Here is a 20827-nt window from a genome sequence, read left to right on the forward strand (position 1 = left end):
GCTAAATTTGTAGTAGAAGACAAGGACCGGTGCAATAATGCATTTCTTATAGGGTAGAGTTTTTTGGACAAGGATATTCATTTGGGAAATCCATTTGTAATATTGAGGACTGTGAAGAAACAGTGGGAAAGGTGGATTCAATCAAGGTGACTAGAAGCAGCCTTCTTTGGGTTAATTGTGTTGATGAAGAACAGAAGAAGCATGCACTGGATCTGTCAAAATTGTCCACGTCAGAAGTAACATGTATTGATCTTCGGAGCAGGGCGCCTGCCAAAGGAGTTATAGCTGGAGTCTCATTGGATATAGATGAGTACCTTAGTCAGAAAATCCCAGGAGTGGTCAGTGCACGTTGCCTGACCCGCATGGTAAATGGAAGGAAGGAGAAAAGCCTGGCGATATTATTGTTTGAAGAGAATCTACCTGAATATGTGAAGCTTGGGTATGTGAGGTAAGCGCTGAGAGCATTTGTGTCCAAACCATTACACTGTGGAAATTGTGAAGGATATGGTCGCGTGCCAAATGTTTGCAGACGGGCGAAGTATGATATTGAATAATCTATGAATGGAAAATGTTGCAACTGTGGTGGGGATCATGTCAGGGTGAAGGAGGTCAAGGATCAAGGCTGCGCAGCAGATCTCCTATGTGGAGGCGGTGAAGAGAGTCAAAGGGGCAATAGGCAACAGTTTTGAAGATATAGCAGTGGATGCATTGCAACCAGTTGCTAGTGTTTTAAGTCAACCGGGTGATCTGGATACACTCATTGTGAAGAAGGTAGATTTTGAGGCATTTATAGCCACAGTGTCATACATTTTATCTCCAGGCTGTAGGCTACAGAAAAGGCCACTTTTTTTTTTACCATGTCCTATATGTTCTACATTTTTGTTAGATAATTTTCAGGATGGAACGTTGGTGGAGCGCTTCAAATATGCATCTCACTAACAGCACCCTGGAGAGGCACGCTGGGAATGGACAAGCAAAATATTTTGTGCCTCTGCCTTTGACAATTTGAGCACTGCTTATCAAAGGGCGGCATCAGCGCTCACCTAAAAACACCATATGCCACTGGTTGAGAGAAATTGCCCATTTTTGGGGGCAGAATTATGTGAGGTTTTATGTGTGTTGTTGGAAGTGCGTCTTGGTCAGTTTAGCTCAGAAAAGGCTATCTGCCGCCACAGGCAGTGGGAATATGAGATTTGACTTCAGAAGAGTTAGAGGGTGTGTTGAGTACCTCATCCTGGTACAGTGGTTCTGTAGCTCAGTTGGTAGAGCATGGCGCTTGTAACGCCAGGGTAGTGGGTTCGATTCCCGGGACCACCCATACGTAGAATGTATGCACACATGACTAAGTCGCTTTGGATAAAAGCGTCTGCGAAATGGCATATATTATTATTATATTATTATTATTATATTATCCTTCCAGGCCGTTGGCATGGTGCATGAGCAATAGGGTCAAAGTATTGGAATGGGGTAGTGGATTTTTAACGAGTGTAGGGTTAGTTGGAAGGTTTTCTTTTTCCCCTTTTGTATCACATGTACAATGGATTTATATTATAGTCCAGTTGGGGGCGGTAATGCAACATATTTGATGCCAACTGCAGTTTAACTCCAAAGAAGAAGAATTTCTCAACGTTAGCCCACGTGGGTTGTTGTTTCGAAGGATTCCGCGCTAGTTTAAGCACCAATAACAAGAAGATCATGGGGAAAAATAAACAGACGAAACCCGCAGAGGCATTTAAACAAGGTGCTACGACTGGGCAATATCCAAGGTAACGCTGACTAGCTGGTTCGCTCTTTTTTGTCCTACAGGCTTGCTAGCAATCTAAGTTAGCATGCTAGCTATCTTGAGAGTTAGGTACCCAGTTAGCAATGAGCACTCAGGAGGCCGGGGTCCCTCCAGTCCAGAATGGTCGCACCCCAAGCGATCGTTTTCACTAATGCCGTTTTACTCATCCGGCGACACTACAGCTGCCAGTCGGAGGCAAGCCCCATTTTCAGCATCTAGTCAGCAGCATGCCTACTCCCTCACCACTTAGTATATATATATATATATATATATATCACTCACACACACAGGGTTGGGTAGGTTACTTTATAAATGTAATCCGTTAGTTGCTAGTTACCTGTCAAATTGTAATCAATGTCACTTTTGGATAACCCAAACTCAGTAACGTAATCTGATCACATTTAGATGACTTTCCCCTTAAGAGGAATTAGAAGAAGACAAAACTGTATGTTACCAATTGAACCACATCTATTGCAGGATAAATCAATGTTAAAGTGTATATAGCTGGCCATATATGGATGTTACATTTTACTTTATGGGTTGGTTATGTAGGCTTCTTCTAACCCATTGCTTTCTACATATAAAGTACGATTAAATTAGACTTGGATTTTAATGTAAAGATGTATCAGAATTCCATTAAATGTTATACTGCCTTGATCTTCAAGAATAGGACTTGGAAATGTGGAAGTATAGAATAGCTGAATTGTTTTACCTGCGCATAACCCCAAAGCTATGGATTTATTACGCAGCCCTACTCTGTTTATGATTTTGTCATGGAGGGCTGATTGGGTTTATTGATTCCTGTTGAAAAATAAATGCTGCGCTCATGGAATGGCATGCTTGAGCACTACTGGAAAAGGCCATATGCTGCATTTGCTATAGGCCTGATGTTAAACGTTTTGTTGGTGACACTTTAATGTCTTGATAATCCACAGATGAAATAATAACATCGGTCGCCCCGTCTCTGTTTTGGTAAAAAGCTGAGTGATGGGCCTGGAGAAATGTAACCACTCTCAGATTAATAGACAGAGCTACCGTCAAAAGTGTGGGCACGCCTACTCATTCCAGGGTTTTTCTTTTCTTTTTACTCATTTCTACATTGTAAGACATCAAAACTATGAAATAACACACATGGAATCATGTTGTAACCAAAAAAGTGGTAAACAAATCAAAATATATTTGAGATTCTTCAAAGTAGCCACCCTTTGGTTTGATGACATCGTTGCACACTTTTGGCATTATCTCAACCAGCTTCATGGGGTAGTCACCTGGAATGCATTTCAATATGCCTTGTTCATTTGTGGAATTTCTTTCCTTAATGCGTTTGAGCCAATCAGTTGTGTTGTGACAAGGTAGGGGTGGTATACAGAAGATAGTCCTATTTGGTAAAAGACAAAGTACATATTATGGAAAGAACAGCTAAAATAAGCAAAGATAAACAACAGTCCACCATTACTTTAAGACATGAAGGTCAGTCAATCAGGAAAATATCAAGAACTTTGAAATTTTCTTCAAGTGCAGTTGCAAAAACCATCAAGCGCTATGATTAATCTGGCTCTCATGAGGACCGCCACAGGAAAGGAAGACCCAGAGTTACTTCTGCTGCAGAGGATAAGTTCATTAGAGTTAACTGCATCTCAGATTGCAGCCCAAATAAATGCTACATGTTTCAAGTAAGAGAAACAGCTCAACATCAACTGTTCCGAGGAGACTGCGTGAATCAGGCCTTCATGGTCAAATTGCTGCAAATAAACCACCACTAAAAGACACCAATAAGAAGAAGATACTTGCTTGGGACAAACCACGAGCAATGAACATTAGACCAGTGGAAATCTGCCCTTTGGTCTGATGAGTCCAAATTTGAGATTTTTGGTTCCAACCTCCATGTCTCTGTGAGACGCAGAGTAGGTGAACGGATCTTTGCATGTGTGGTTCCCACCGTGAAGCATGGAGGAGGTGGTGGGGGGGTGCTTTGCTTGTGACACTGTCTGTGATTTTATTTAGAATTCAAGGCACACTTAACCAGCATTCTGCAGCGATTCGCCATCCTATCTTTTTTGCACTTAGTGGGACAATCACTGTTTTTCAACAGGACAATGACCCAAGACCTCCAGGCTGTGTAAGGGTTATTTGACCAAGAAGGAGAGTGATGGAGTGCTGCACCTGGCCTCCACAAACATCTGACCTCAACACAATTAAAATGGTTTGGGATGAGTTGGACCGCAGAGTGATGAGTTGGACCGCATATGCTCAGCATATGAGGGAACTCCTTCAAGACTGTTGGAAAAGCATTCCACGTGGAGCTGGTTGAGAGAATGCCAAGAGTGTATAAAGCTGTCATCAAGACAAAGGGTGGCTACTTTGAAGAACCTTTGAAGAATATATAAAATATATATTGATTTGTTTAAAAACAATTGGGTTACTACATGATATATTTTATTTCTACAATGTAGAAAATAGTAAAAAGAGAAACCCTTAAATGAGTAGGTGTGTCCAAACCTTTGACTGTTACTCTATACTTCTTTTTTTTTTTTAATAAACACTGGTACTGGAGACCTTCAGATGAGTCTTGTAAGCAAAACAGAACACCATTGTGTTCGTGAGAGTCACATTTCAATAGAGTGGTGTTAATAGTTTGTAGACCAAACTGTTCAGATGCTTCATACGATTTTGTGAGAAGACCAATTTTCAGATTTGTCTCATGGTCTGACAAACACCACTCTAGCTCTGCCACCTTTCACTGCAGATGCGTAAAAGGGCGATATCGGCGGATGCGGTGGATTGAGACGCAGCCCTTGCAAAAACACAGTTGTCTCTAGCTTAAACAGACAGATTTCTTTTGGGGGGCGGGGGGTACTTTTTACCCCCATTTTTTTTCTCCCCAATTTTGTGATATCAATTGGTAGTTTAGTCTTGTCCCATCTCTGCAACTCCCGTACGGACTCAGGAGAGGCAAAGATCGAGAGCCATGCGTCCTCTGAAACATGACCCTGCGCTGCTCGCTTTACCCGGAAGCCAGCCGCACCAATGTGTCCGAGGAAACACTTTACAACTGGCGACCGAAGTCAGCGTGCATGTGCCTGGGCTGCCACAAGTCGCTAGAGCACGATAGGACAAGGTCATCTCGGTTCTCATTTGAAGCATTTTATATACGTCGCTTGTTTGTAACAATTGCAAAGACATTCGCAACTTTGTATTTGTAGTCAACTTTCGTTCTGAAGTTATCAGCGGACACAGAAAGAATGAAGTTGCTTATCTATATGTTCAGCTGACATTTTCTGTGTATAAAGTGACCATAGATGCTTTTTTGCCCGTCTAACGACGCACTAACAGTAGCTGTTCTACAAGTGGTCTGAGGCAGCCGTTAAATAATGTGCAGTTTTAGTGATGATGGATTTGGGAGATTTAACGATGCTCCTACTAAGTTTCTAAAGTTTTTAATTTAGCTTTGAGATGCTTTTGGCAAACCGGGCCCAGGGCCACCATGTGACGGCTAAAGTGACTGGATTTAAAATAATTTCATAACTCGCCAAAGTAAAGATGTTGCTAGAGTGTTGACAAACTTTTCTCTGTATGCTCAAGCTTCTATTTCTCAAAAATATGTCAAATATTTTGAGCACTTTGTTTAACGCCAAACCAGTTATGGTCCATGCACAAGCGTCTGATGCACATGCCACTCGTAGTGCACATTCAATGCATGACCATGTGACCAAATATTGTGATGACTTCTTGTTTACACATGATTTTACTTAGAGTAAATAAATGTCTTTCTTTTTCCATAAATGAATTGCCCCTCTAGCAAGAAGCCTAAACGAGATGGCAAGCCCAGACAGAAGGATCATCTTGAGCAGATTCCCTTCCGCCTTCGAGAGATTATGAAAAGCAAGGAGAGGATGAAGATGGGGCCCAGCAAGGCCAAGAAAATGAGGAAAGGTCAGTTATCATGGAATTCTAAACTTTTAATATTGTTCTAAGTTCTTGATTAGGCCTATACATGAATGCCTGTAGTATTAGCGAAGGTATTTGATACTTGTAAAAACTGACTTGCCTTTCTTAAAAGTTTAATTTGAAGCTCTGTCTTCCAGTACTCCTCATTTTCTGTCCTGTTCCTTATATTCTTTACTTGGATCCCATTAGCTGACGCCATCGCCCTTGCTCCCAAACCCAAGCCAGGGGATGCTACAATCGTAGATATCCCTGTTCCACACTTCCGTAGAAAGAAGAGGGAGAGTGAGAAGACGTACCTGCGGAGGATGGGCAATGAGGCGCAGCACGTCCTCTTCCTCACCAAGAACCAGATAGAGAGACGGCCGGAGAGGGAGCTAGAGAAGCAGGAGAAACCTGCTGGCACCGGGAAATGCAAGTCTGACAAGAAGAAAGAGTGAGTGGAGCCAGACAAACATTCTGTCCCTGAATTCCAACCCAACCCCTAGCCCCGCCTTTCACATAGGCCTACACTTTTGTTTAAACCTTTTTGGACTTTGTTATTTATTGGTTTAACGCAGCGTTTCCCAAACTAGGGGTCGCAAGAGAAACACTGAAATAGAAGGGAGGGAAATGCTTTGGTTCATAGAACTGGGGTGACGTCAGTAGCAGCTAGATGCAGTTGTAATAAACAGCAGCTTATTTTTTCTTCGAACACGTGGCTCTATCTATTAAACGGTTTAAGCTACATCACTGAAAGTTAAGACTCTTAAGGAACATGTATGTGTCTTCTGTTTCCCACTACCATGCCCACAATCCGGGCAGGACTCATTAGAACAGAGTAAACAAGACCAGGCACTACATCAGACTGGAGAAAAAAAGGACATCAATGTTCTTTTTCTGCACAGAAGATCATACAAAATTATTGCCTGATGTTTTGAACTTCCCAATGCCTTTCTAATGCATTTGTCACTTCAAACCATAACTTTCTTTCAGATTGAAATACTGTCAAGGGTACTATCGGACTGATTTACAATAGACTGTCAAAGCCCCCCTGGGATCTCAAAACAATAAATATCAATGGAACCATTAGTTTAACGCATCAAACATAGACTACGTTTAAGGTTGAGTGTGATGTTACCTGCTTTCTACAGCGTGATGACCATGTTAATTTGCCCCCCACGTGATAATAAAGTTGACAAACTATCCAACCCCTTCAGATCTACAGTAGTGTCAATGGAGGAGGGGTTAGGGGTGATTTGAAATGAAGCCTTTGTATTTAGTCTAAAATGTAGTGGTCTCAAATTCCATCCTTAGTCGTTTGTCCTCTCCTCTGTGACTGCAGATATGATAAAAGCCGGCTGGACAGGCTACATAAAAAGAAACTGAACAGGCGGGAAGAGAAGGCAGAAAACGACATGTTCATAGGTATGTATGGATTTTCAGCAGAGCATGCTGTATATCAGGTCATTAGAGATGTATACATGCTGCCACCATCTTATTATCTATCCCTTAACTTTTAGATGAAGTTGCCTTTGGAGAAGTTGCCATGGCACCGCCGACTCTGAGTATCAAGCCCAGGAAGGCACTGATCAAGCCCCAGGTAAGTGTGTGTGCATGTGAGTATGTAAAAAGAGCTATCCTCATTTTAATGATATCACTCCCCAGAGGGGTATACTACGATGCAAGCTAGATTACTCGGGATTTGCTGAAGCTAGCCTGCATTTGGTTAGCTAAACATTCCAGCTCAGGCTTTATCCATGTTATGAAGGTGGATATTGATCGTGCACCTGTCGCCTGCTCAAGCCGAGCTTGTTACTGTGTGCTCATGCCGCACAAGGCCAAGTCAAACAAAAGTCATACAAAAGGTTTACTTTGGGTGAAGTTTCAAGTGCATCTCGTCATTACTAAATGTATAATGTGATACGTATTTTAATATGACCTTTTTTATTTATTAATAAAATATTTAATTAGTCCTCTCCTCAAATGAAGTGGATGATGACGAGAGGGAGAGAATCCGATTTAATTGTTCCTCAACTCACGGCTCAGGTACTGGGCTCCCCAGTGGCGCAGCGGTCTAATGCACTGCATCTCGGTGCTGGAGGCGTCGCTACATCAGGCCGTAATTGGGAGTCCCATAGGGCGGCCCACAATTTGCCCAGTGGCGCCCAGGGTTGGCTGATTATAGGCTGTGATTGTAAATAAGCCTGTTCTTAACTGACTTGCCTTGTTAAATGAATAAAAAAAAGTTTGAATAATTCAACAACAACAAAATAATTCAGGGTAGGTGGAGTTAGCCCTGACTTAGACTGCCCCGGAGACGGTTAATTCTGACAGATTCGTTGCCTGGTTAAAAGGTGAGCCACTTTAGTGTCACCGGTTATCCCGAGTTGAACTCTTGAGTTGACCAGTGTTAGCTCGTTATCTCCTCTATCTCACGTCATAATGCACCACTCTGGCATCTTAGAGTAGTGCTGATCTAGGATCAGTTTTGCCTTTTTAGACCCTAATGAATAATGTGTAAAAAAATATATATATATTTCACCTTTTATTTTGACTGAGAAGTCGTACTGAGACACGGGTCTCTTTTACAGAACCCTTGTACATAAAATTACAAATCTATTAAGAAATGGACATATGGACACACCCCTCCCGGGTGGTGCAGTGGTTAAGGGCGCTGTACTGCAGCGCCAGCTGTGCCATCAGAGTCCCTGGGTTCGCGCCCAGGCTCTGTCGTATCCGGCCGCGACCGGGAGGTCCGTGGGGCGACAGGAGGGATGTCCTTGTCTCATCGCGCACCAGCGACTCCTGTGGCGGGCCGGGCGCAGTGCTCGCTAACCAAGGTTGCCAGGTGCACGGTGTAGCCTCCGACACATTGGTGCGGCTGGCTTCCGGGTTGGATGCGCACTGTGTTAAGAAGCAGTACGGCTGGCTGGGTTGTGTATCGGAGGATGCATGACTTTCAACCTTCGTCTCTCCCGAGCCCGTACGGGAGTTGTAGCGATGAGACAAGATAGTAGCTACTACAACAATTACAAAGGATACCACGAAATTGGGGAGAAAAAGGGGTAAAATTGATCAACATTGAGGTCTCCGATCATTACTCTGAATGGACCAGAACATCTCATTTCAGTGAGTCCTGTAAGTTATTCCACATAAAGGGCGCAAAAAAAATAAACGCAGCTTTAGCCAAATTTGTGGAGACCGAACCCAGTCTCGTGCTTGGTTTATCTACAAAGCCCTCATGGAGAAATTTTGTATCGATCATCGTTAATTCAATTTAGACTTACAAATGACCAAACCCAGTCTTAGGATTACTCTCCTTACATTTATTTTATTTGTTTATTTTACCTTTATTTAACCAGGCAAGTCAGTTAAGAACAAATTCTTACTTTCAATGACGGCCTAGGAACAGTGGGTTAACTGCCTGTTCAGGGGCAGAACGACAGATTTGTACCTTGTCAGCTCAGGGGTTTGAACTTGCAACCTTCCGGTTACTAGTCCAACGCTCTAACCACTAGGCATACAAAGAGGCCCAACCCACTTTTTGATACAAAAGACAATGGTGACTTCTATAACCATCACCAGTAATAAACATAAGGGCACAATGGAAAACAGCATCTAGTAGTTTAAGTGTAGATTATGCTGCATGCATATAGATAATATCCCCAGAAACTATAATAGACATAAAAGTGGCCTGGACAACTTCCTTCCTGTTAACAGAAGTCAGACTTTGTTTCTGTAAGAGAACACAACCTTGAACATGAACTTTATCAGCTCATTGACATGTTTTTTTTAAAAGACAGTTTTGTCATCAAGCCAGATACCAAAATATTTGTAGGAAGGAACTCGCTCAATTTGTGTACTGTTCAAACTAGTCATTTACACATGTTATTTAAATTTGGGTTATGGGACCTAGAAAAAAGCATGTTTTGCATTTAGCATTAATTTTAGATCCAATAATAACCTCTGCAATGCTTGGCAATCAGACTTCAAATGTGAAAAGGCTTGGCCAACTGATGGAACAATGGAATAAAACACAAATGAAATATATATATTTTACAGCATTACCAATTTATTTATTGAAATTAATTAATTAGGCCCTAATCTATGGATTTCACATGACTGGGCAGGGGCGCAGCCATGGTGGGCCTTAGAGAGCATATGCCCACCAATCAGAATGCGTTTTAATCACACAAAAGGAATTTATTATAGACCAAAATATTCATCAGGTGTCCAGGTGGCTGGTCTCAGACGATCTGGCAGATAAAGAAGCCAGATGTGGAGGTCCTGGGCTGGCGTGGTTACACCAGGTCTGCGGTTGTAAGGCCGGTTGGATGTACTGCCAAATTCTCTAAAATGACGGAGATGGCTTATCGTAGAGAAATTAATATTAAATTCTCTGGCAACAGCTCTGGTGGACATTCTTGCAGTCAGCATGCCAGTTGCACGCTCCCTCAACTTGAGACATCTGTGGCATTGTGTGACAAAATTGCTCATTTTAATGGCCTTTTATTGTCCCCAGCACAAGGTGCACCTGTGTAATGATCATTCTGTTTAATCAGCTTCTTGATATGCCGCACCTGTCAGGTGGATGGATTATCTTGGCAAAGGAGAAATGCACACGAACAGGGATGTAAACAAATGTGTGGACACAATATGAGACAAATAAGCTTTTTGTGTGGAACATTTTATTTCAGCTCATGAATCATGGGACCAACACTTTACATGTTGCAGTTATATTTTTGTTCAGTATAGATTGTAAACAGTAATGGGCTGAGTATCGAACCTTGGGCCACCTCTTTATGTTGGCTTCAGAGTGGCGCAGTGGTCTAAGGCACTGCATCTCAGTGCAAGAGGCGTCACTGCAATCCCTGGTTCGAATCCATGCTGCATCATGATTGGGAGTTCCATAATTGGCCCAGCATCGTCCGGGTTTAGCTGGGGTAGGCCGTCATTGTAAATAAGAATTTGTTCTTAACTGACTTGCCTAGTTAAATTATAATAATCATTATGTAACTCAACGCTCTCAGATTTGACCCCATCTACTTTGATGGCCTGAGTTCTGACATTGAGATAATTATGAAACCATTGGCAGGTATCAGTACCCAATGCTATGGAGGACAGCTTATTCAACAGAATAACATGGTCTACAGTATCAAGCTTTAGTCTACAAACGTGGCAGCACAATTCTTTCTAACTAAGTCATTTGTAATATCATTTACAACGAGCATGGTAGGCGAAGTGGTGCTATGTTTGGGTCTGAATCCGGATTTAATAACATAGAAAATAACTTGGTTTGTTGACCAATGATTGTAGTAATTTCGCAAGACAAGGGAGCCTGGAAATGGGTCAATAATTATCGAGATCACCACTATCCCCGCCCTTATGGAGTGTTATCACAAAAGCTGCTTTCGACACTTCCTGATATTTCCTGATAGTGTGCTACTGTGCCAGCAATGAGGGGCAATGCATACTTACGCAAACACGGGTCAGCCCCTAATGATTTCTTGGCTAATAAGGCAGCAATAACTTATTTCTTTGATTTGACAAAAAGAAAAACACTGACTACCATTTCCCAAGTCACGTGAGATTGACTGACCAATGGTCCTAATATTTTCGCAAGACAAGGGAGCCTGGAAATGGGTAGATCATTCTCAAGATCACTACTATCCCCGTCCTTATGGAGTAGCACAAAAGCTGCATACCACACTTTTGCAATAATTCCATCGATGATCCTAGATCAGCACTCCTACCTTGAGACGCTTTGTGAACACAGGCTCAGATGAATGGCTCTAGTCTAGACTATTGAATAATGTTAGTCCTTCTCTCTCCCTTCCAGGGTGTGTGTAAGGGTCTCCTGCTGAACTCTCTGCTGGGCCAGACCCAGTTCTCCACAGCCAAGCCATCCATGGCCAGGCAGAGGATGATGGAGGAGGAGAGGCAGCGGGTGGTGCAAGCCTACCGCCACCTGAAGAAACAGAAGCAGCATCGGCAAGAGGCCAAAGCAACTGGGATAGAGAAGCTGAAGAACCTCCAGTGAGACTCCAGTGGTCCCATTCTCTGCCTTGCTCCCTCCCCCAAGGTGTACACTTCTCACTTACACTGTTCAAATACAGTGATGCAAATTTTTTTATGTGGCTCTATACTCCAGCTATTTTTATTTGAGAGCAGGTGACAGTATTCCAATATTCCTTGTACACAATGACTACATCAAGCTTGTGACTCTACAAACTTGTTGGATGCATTTACAGCCTGTTCTGGTGTTTTCAGATTACATGTTGTCCAATAGGAAGTGATTGGTGAATAATGTATTTTGTTTGACTCACTGTTATTGCAAGAATAGATTACGTTTGTGAACACTTCTACATTCATGTGGATGCTACCATGATTATACCATGATTAGGAATGAATGATCATACCCCCCAAAGATCATACCCCCCCCCCCAAAAAATGTTTGTCACCCATTATTGGGAATGGTGAGAGTTTGACATGCTTTGTTTTAGCCTCTAACTTTCTCACTCATCATTATTCATGATTGTTGTTTTTTCTTAATTGTGGCATTATTAGGATTGATTTAGAAGTGTTCAGAAACATCTTATCTACTCACTTAGTCATTTTATTTTCTATTTTCAGTAAATCAGATCAATATGAAAGTACCCTCACATTAGAGGTGATGTTCTGTACTTTCACCTGATACAAACATTTTCTCAAATTCAAAATGCTGGAGTATAGAGACAAATTTTAAATTGTGTGGACTGGTGTAAGACATATGGTGGAAAGTCTGTAAACCCCTGTAGCCTGTCTTTAAATCGATGTTTTTAATTAAATGGAGGTGAGTGAGCAAGTGCACATTTCAGGGTGAATGATGGGGAATTTGGCTGCATTGAAGATGAAGGAGCCACATGGAGGGGACAAGGGTTAGCTCATCTGATCACCAGGCAGTTCATATTCCTTTCCCAATCTGCAGTGAGTTTTTGTGGACACTGGGATGGATTCTGACTGGTATTGAAAGGACCAGACCACCTCTGCACATATGGACTGTTTCTCCTTGAATAAGTAGCTTTCCTTCCTACCTACCTGCAGGCCTTGCCATTTATGTCAGGTACTTCTGACGGTCAGTGCCACTGTTTTCTGTATTAACTATCTTCTCTTGTGGCAATGCATGACTGCTTTGACATGGACTAAATTGTGACTCTTTGGGGACATTAAAACCTCTAACTTTCCCATGCAGTTTGGATGGAATGAACTACATACAGTGCCTTCAGAAAGTATTCAGACCCCTTGATTTTTTCCATATTTTCTTACGTTAGAGTTTTTCTCAAATTGATTAAATAGTTTTTTCTCTCATCAATCTACGCACAATACCCCATAATGACAAAGCAAAAACAGGTTTCCATTTTTTTGTTAACTTATTCTAAATATAATATTTACATAGGTATTCAGACCCTTTTACTCAGTACTTTGTTGAAGCACCTGGCAGCAATTACAGCATCAAATCTTCTTGGGTATGACGCTACAAGCTTGGCACACCTGTATATGGAGAGTTTCTCCCATTATTCTCTGCAGATCCTCTCACGCTCTGTCAGGTTGGATGGGGAGCGTTGCTGCACAGCTATTTTCAGGTCTCTCCAGAGATGTTCGATCGGATTCAAGTCCGGGCTCTGGCTGGGCCACTCAATGACATTGAGACTTGTCCCGAAGCCCCTCCTGCATTGTCTTGGCTGTGTGCTTAGGGTCGTTGTCCTGTTGGAAGGTGAACCTTTGCCCCAGTCTGAGGTTCTGAGCACTCTGGAGCAGGTTTTCATCAAGGATTTCTCTGTACTTTGCTCCATTCATTTTTGCCCCAATCCTGACGAGTCTCCCTGCCTCTGAAAAACATCCCCACAGCATGATTCTGCCACCACCATGCTTGACTGTAGGGATGGTGCCAGGTTTCCTCCAGATGTGACTCTTGGCATTCAGGCCAAATATTTCAGATTATTGTCCTTCTGGAAGGTTCTCCCATCTCCACAGAGGAGCTCTATCTATCCTTGACCAAGGCCCATCTCCCCTGAGTGCTCAGTTTTGCCAAGCGTTCAGCTCTAGCATGAGTCTTGGTGGTTCTAAACGTCTACCATTTTAAGAATGATGGAGGCCACTGTGTTCTTGGGGACCTTCAATGCTGCAGAAATGTTTTGGTACACTTCCCCAGATCTGTGCTTCAACACAATCCTGTTTCGGTGCGCTGCGGACAATTCCTTAGACCTCATGGCTTGGTTTTTGCTCTGACATGCACTGGCAACTGTGGGACCTTATATTGACAGGTGTTTGCCTTTCCAAATCATGTCCAATCAATTGAATTGACCACAGCTGGACTCCAATCAAGTTGTAGAAACATCTCAAGGATGATCAATGGAAACCGGATGCTCCTGAAGCTTAATTTTGTGTCTGATAGCAAGGAGTCTGAATACTTATGTAAATAAGGTATTTCTTTTTTAAATATTTAACTTTGCAAAAATGTAACTTGTTTTTGTTTTGTCATTATTGGGTATTGTGTGTAGATTACTGAGGATTCTTCTTTTTTTTAAATCCATTTTAGAATAAGGTTGTAACATAACAAAGTGGAAAATGTCAAGGGGTCTGAATACTTTCCAAAGGCACTGTATTATTTACGGCCCTGCTGTACCGAGCAAGAAAAGTTTGCACCTGCCATTCCCACTAGGTGGTAGTCAGGACAGAAACATCATCGGGGTGCATCTTGTTATGTTATTAGTCATAATAATGATTGTTTCTGGAGCGAATGTGGTATTGTTTTGAATAAAATGTAACATCGTAACTGCATACGGTTCCCATACATTTCTGCAGGTGCTGTTTGTTATATTTGTTGCTCAAATAATGTATTTAAATTGCGTTTGTCCAATATTTGTACAGAGTTGTTTCACCACTCTTTAGTTCTAAAATCACATCAGACAGATGTGGTTTTGTTTCAATGCAGAGGAGCTTAGTAATTGTATAGACAATAGTTAATCTATAGAGGAGCTATTTGTAGAAGTTGGGCAGTAGGTAAGGTAGGGGTTTGACTTTTGTTAGACCTACGTAACAGACTCCCTTCACATATCTTAATGATGTCCCCAAGCCTTAACAAATCAGCCCGGCACCCTCTGTTTACATCTGCAATCCCAAAAAAGGTTGATTTACAAGACATGAAAGGACCCGTTGTCTGAGGATCTTTGGCCTGGGGAACAACTAATGCAGCCGGCCGGACCTAGATATTTCTAGCTGGTTTGTTTAGAGCTTCTCCTGTGTAAGAATCTACGAACATCTCAGGTTACATGGACTTGTTGATATACTTTCATAAACCGAAAAATAAATATTTACAAACCTTTTAAAAATCTGTCTTGGTCCACTTTTTTTTCTTTTTTCTCTCCCCTGCTTTGTCATCCCTATGACAGTGACTGTGTACAGCTATACAGAAATAATAGATTATATAATAACAATTTCTACTGACTGTGGATGGATGAACTCTGCTGTTTAATCAGCTTGACTGTAGCCACACCTTTGAACATGCCTGATGTTGTGTAGGTCTGTCGAGTGTTGCCATGGTGACAGTAAATCCCTGTTGCCCAGTGAGAGAGAGACTGGACAGGTGGTTGTGATTTCTAGTGAAGGCTGGCTGGCTGACTGGACTGTATCCGCGAAGCTCAATGACCAATATTTTCATTGCTCATAGTTTCAGGGGGGTACTGTACCATAGAATTACATGTGAATAATCTCTACGTACTCAAGCCTTCATGTACCTTTTCAAGCCTTCATGTACCTAAGTCATTCAAGGGTAACTTTGAACACTAGTAGTGATTCACATTTAATAATAAGTTAATAATAATAAGTTTCTGTTCTGTAGATCAAGACTCAGCCTTTTATTTTCAGTTGAAGTTAAGCAGGGACGTGTTTGCTCAGGAAGAAGTAAACAGTAACATATGAAATGTTGCAGATGCAGTAGAAATGTAATGAATAGAGCTGACATGATTCCTTGTACTCTGTCAGAAATGCATGTCTGTTCTGTTCTATTTCTATCTGAACGGACTACTGTGCGTAAACCAGGAATTGCTCTTTGTCTGTTTGGAACCTGTCTCCATGGAAACAACTCATCAGTTATCCATTATGGGTTAGGGCCGTAATCTATGACCCATCATATTGGTGTGGTCAGGAGGTTCAACCACACTGTTTATTTTTATTTTTTAATCAGAAAACAAGAGGCAATGTGTGTCCCAAATGGCACCCTATTCCCTGTATCGTGCACTATTTTTGACATGGGCCCTGGTCAAAAGTACTGCACTATAAAAGGAATACGAGCCATTTGGGACGTAACTGCAGTCTTTCTAGAGGTAATCTATAGTCACTTTTTGGTCTTTATCTATGACGTGTATATACTCTGTGTTCATGAAGTGTTGACCTAGCTGTAACAGTGAGATGCAATGGGGACTCGCTAGGTACTGATTTGCAGGTGGTCTGTCCTATTCCTAACCATGTCTTATTTGTGTAAATGTAATCATGTATACATTCAAACAGGGCACACACGTCTTCACTGGGGGTTCTAGTCCACAGAAACCTGCTGTATATCACTGAGCTATGTAACTTAAGAAGCTATCGTGAAGGTTTTTATTTGAACCTTGATCTTTATATTGTTCCTATACTCTGACCATTTGCAGCACCACTTTCTTGCTAATCTAAAACTCTGCATCCAAAAACAGTCATGCTATTGAAATGACAGGCGGGGCCTTTAAAGCGTTCAACATGACTCTGACTCATGTCTGCACGCATCTGACCAGTTAGTTTGTTTGTTTGCCCTTAATGAGTCTTCTCCATTCTGCAGCCTACTTGTCTCCTCTGTGTTAACGAACCCAGGGCTGCCGACTGACTGAACAACACAGCCCAGCACAGGTAACAAGGAGAGGAGTGGGTGGGTGAGGAAGAGGTTTCTCAGCCTGCTGCTGCTAGGCAGCCATAGCTCAATGAGAGTAATTGTGTGCTTGTGTACGCCTGTTCTGTGTGCAGTGACAAATGACACATGAATAAATATCTTATAGCTACTTCTCCCAGTGGGAAGGGAGAACTCATTTTAATGAAGCGAACTAGAGGGCAGCTGCCTCAAACCCAACCTGGGCCATGTTTAGTGAAAAATCAAATAATACTGTGTGAATAGAATATGGCTCTGAACTTGTATTTTTACACAGCTGCTACTCCTCATACAGCTGTTACCATTACCCATACACTTTTATATCCTGTGTACTATAGAAAATATAACAAATATTCTTGTGTAGGTTGGTTGCGAGAGGGCTCTACTCGCAGCCCACTCAACTCCTTTTATATAACATGTAGTCCTGCCTTCTGGCCCTGGATACCTCTGGATGGAAGACTGTTCTTGATGAATGCACTGACATGACTCAATGGTTTCATAACCACAAGGACTTATCGCATCTTGAATCTATGTTTTCATCTCAAATGGCACCCTATTCCATTTATAGTGTACAACTTTTGACCAGAGCCCATAGGGGATATGCTGCCATTTGGGATGGACACTATCTACTGCATTAATGTACTGCATCATTCCACTGCCCGACAAAAGTCGTATTATGAATCCTGTTCTCATATCCTTCTGGGTTGATTGAGGGGATACACATATTCAGGTTCTTAGTTTCAGCTACTTCATTCAAGGAGAGTCTGATCTCTCTCAAAAGCAGTGTGGTTGGCTAGTATACATGAGTGGACATGCAGTGTGTAGCTGTGCACTATTTATTTCATTTATGTTTTACCTTTAGGTCTCTTTTACAAATGCACCCTGTATATACAACAAATATACACATTGTAACTAACATGTATAATACAAAAACACAGTCACAGGCTGTATATTATGCAGTGTAGAGCTCTGCTATCCGAGCCCGATGGTCCCCGAGATTATACTTCGGGTTGGGTTTGTTTTTTAAAAATCAATTACTCGGTTTACAGGTAGGGCTCGGGTATCACAAAATTGATCATTAGCATTTGAAGCTGAGCCATTTGCTTGTGCTCTGATGCGCAGTACACATCATGGTGTCAGAAGCGCTTCAACCTTGTCAAATATAATACCAGAACATTGTCCACAGGAGAGATTATGTTCTAAGTGAATACTTTTTATTGAATTTATTTTGTGATCATGTTTGGTAATTAGTATTTTGTGTTTTTTATTGATGTGTGTTTTGTATTGTGCAGGGCTCATTTAAAAAAGTAACTTGGTCAGCCATGCTTCCCCCCAAAAAATGTAACAAGAAAAAAAAAAGAATCAATCTCTGGTTTCATAAATTTCCATCTGTTTGCTTAGGGGCTGAATGTATCTCACCGGAGAAAGCATCCGAGCGAACGAAACAGCGCCCCTCTGTCTCAGTATGTGTAGTATATTTAGCTGATGCTGTCTGGTCAGAAACATTGTTGCTGCCCGTAGCATTGAATGCAAGGGAAGCCAGAGAGCATTTGGCCTCTAAAAATAAAACAATGGCCAATCAAAGTTGACCTAAACAGTGAGCTCAACTGTGAATGGTCCTGGCGCACCAAAAAAAAAACGTGTCAAGGGGAGCCAGTTTGGATTTTTGCTTCAGACCAATCACATCACAGGCCAAACGTCATTATTGACAGAAAACAACTTGAATTGTTGCATCTCGTTGTGTCGTGCTCCGGTGGCTAACTAATTAGCTAAAATCGTCCCTTTCCTAAATTAACCATTGATGGAGATAGGGATTTGGACTTGTGGTTTAACTTAATTCTCCTTACTGGCCAATGATTTATAGCGGCGATTCTGATCCAACCATAAATTCATACATTGTGCCCCTGGCCTGAGGATGGAGGTTCAACATGTAGCTAGATGTAGGATGCTAATGTTAATTAGCTGGCCTGGTGTATCGTTGCCCATGAAAGGAAGTTAGGCTTGCGAGCAAGTATTTTAGCCGGGTAGCCTAGGACAGTTTAGGCAACATGAAAGAGGATAGTACTGGCGTTTCTCTACAAGTAGGGTGAGTCAACATGTTTTTTTCTACTTGCGCGCAAGAAATCAGTACCATGGACAGCCACATATTTAGCTTACGTTGATTGGACAGTAGTTTTTAGTATCTTTTAGTTGTCACTATGTTAGACTAGGCATAGGTGATTAGATGGTGCTGGAATAGTGGAGGCAGATCCTGTTTTCTTTGACTTGAGATAACGCTATGGTTCTAAATCAATAGTTTAGTAGTCCGAAAATGTCTGAAACATTACCTTACTTGACCATGCTATAGGTCATGTAACTGACAAGCAATTGTGGACTTCACCGGAGAGATGTTGCTCTGAAACAAATGTGTGGTTGAATTTATTCTGCCACTGTGTCTTATTGTCTCGGTCTTATATATCACAGTATATGAACTAACAGGTCATATTACAACACATCGGTTGTAATATGGCAATTTTTTCCCTGGATTGGCTTCCCCAGGGATTTTACCCACGTACCTCTACTGATTACACCCTAGATCAGCTAGATGCAGGCAAAAGTGTTTCTCTCGACCTGTGCACCTACGTTGTAAACATTCATAGGCTAGCTTGTAGCAACCTCATGATGGGTATAGAGAGAATTTGAGTATCATGTAGTAACTTAAACCTACCGATGTTACATTGAACTGGGTGAATGGAATATGAATGACTGTCATCCAATATGCTGTTATAGAAATAAGGCCATGTTCATTTAAAAAACAAAATCATCATCCCTCATCTTAAATGGCACAGACCGCCACTGGTGTATTGTGTGTGTGTGTGTGTGTGTGTGTGTGTGTGTGTGTGTGTGTGTGTGTGTGTGTGTGTGTGTGTGTGTGTGTGTGTGTGTGTGTGTGTGTGTGTGTGTGTAGTATGCAGCGTGTGTGTGTTGGTGTGTAGTATGCATGTGCTTGTGTGTGAATCAGGAACACTGATGCCCATGCACACACACACACATCCATGTCGTAGGCCCCAGCAGGCAACGAAGCTTATCAGAGCTGTGTATGTAAATAACTCCTCAGAGGTGTATTTTCATCCTCAGGACACTTCCTCTTGCGATGTTCCCTACTACACTATCTACAGTATCTGCCTCTCTTCCAGGTACAGTATTGGAGCTATTCCCACCTTGACCGTTTTATCCAAGGGATGATATCAAACAAGACTTGTAGTGTGATTTATTTATTTATTTAATGTTGAATCTTTCTATTGACAGAAAATGACAAGTTAGAAATATTTTCTATTATGGCTGATATGGTTAATCATTTTAACAGATTTAGTTATTACACTTCTGAACAGTAAAGTGTAAACACAGAAGCACCCAAACAAGTCCCCATTGAGGGAGGAATTCATAACCAATAAAATAACAATTTACAGTAGATACATGTGACAAATCAAACTAGAGGGAGAATATATACCGTCCTGTATACACATTTAAATTTCTCAAGGTGAAAATACAATAAATTATAATAATTTCCAAAATATGTAAAGGCCTATATTTAGTGTATACATCAGTGCCTTGGTGTTTTAAACACATAGAAATACAGTGTAAGACCAGTTACTTAAACAATATCACTGTGTTAAGACATCCACCCCAATTATATTTTTTTCACTAATTTGTAATTTGACCAAACCGTGCTGCTGTGAAAAGATCTGATTTGATTGGTCCCCCCAAAACATGGCGGAAATGCATCTTAAAAGCCCTGGTTTGTTGATAAACTTGTTTGAATCCCTTACCTCCATTCCCTGTCCAATATAACAGAACTAAAAGGAGACACATTGCCCTCCTGTGAAACAGCAGTGATCCCAGAGAGAACAGAAACTAAACACACTAGGCTTAGGGGTCAGGGGTGAAGGTGGATGCTGATAAATCAGGTAAGCGTAAGATAAGAACAGACAACGTGAAAGAATCTATCCTCTCTCCTGTCTCTCTGTCCATGTCTCGCCTTCCCTTTCTCTTCATTATAATGTGGTTCTCATAGTCACATTAATTTAACCCCCTAGATGTAATGTTTGCACCCCAAAGGAAATCAAATTAGAATTTAAAAAATCCCAATAAAAATCTGTCCGTTTAAGCTAGAGATTCCTTGCATTGGATGCGTCTCAATC

At 41.6% G+C, this 20827-nt stretch overlaps 1 protein-coding gene across 1 annotated transcript; it reads left to right on the forward strand.

The window, feature by feature from the left end:
• The first annotated feature begins 1598 nt into the window (after positions 1–1598).
• Positions 1599–14530, forward strand: ccdc137 (coiled-coil domain containing 137). The gene is made up of 6 exons (XM_035770579.2): positions 1599–1766; positions 5583–5716; positions 5921–6164; positions 7053–7135; positions 7231–7310; positions 11550–14530. Exons 1-6 carry the CDS (start codon positions 1696–1698, stop codon positions 11748–11750), a joined length of 813 nt encoding a protein of 270 aa, XP_035626472.1. The 5' UTR covers positions 1599–1695; the 3' UTR covers positions 11751–14530.
• Positions 14531–20827: the final 6297 nt, after the last annotated feature.

The sequence above is a fragment of the Oncorhynchus keta genome, chromosome 5 (genome assembly GCF_023373465.1).
Source record: "Oncorhynchus keta strain PuntledgeMale-10-30-2019 chromosome 5, Oket_V2, whole genome shotgun sequence".
NCBI classification, from domain to species: domain Eukaryota; kingdom Metazoa; phylum Chordata; class Actinopteri; order Salmoniformes; family Salmonidae; genus Oncorhynchus; species Oncorhynchus keta.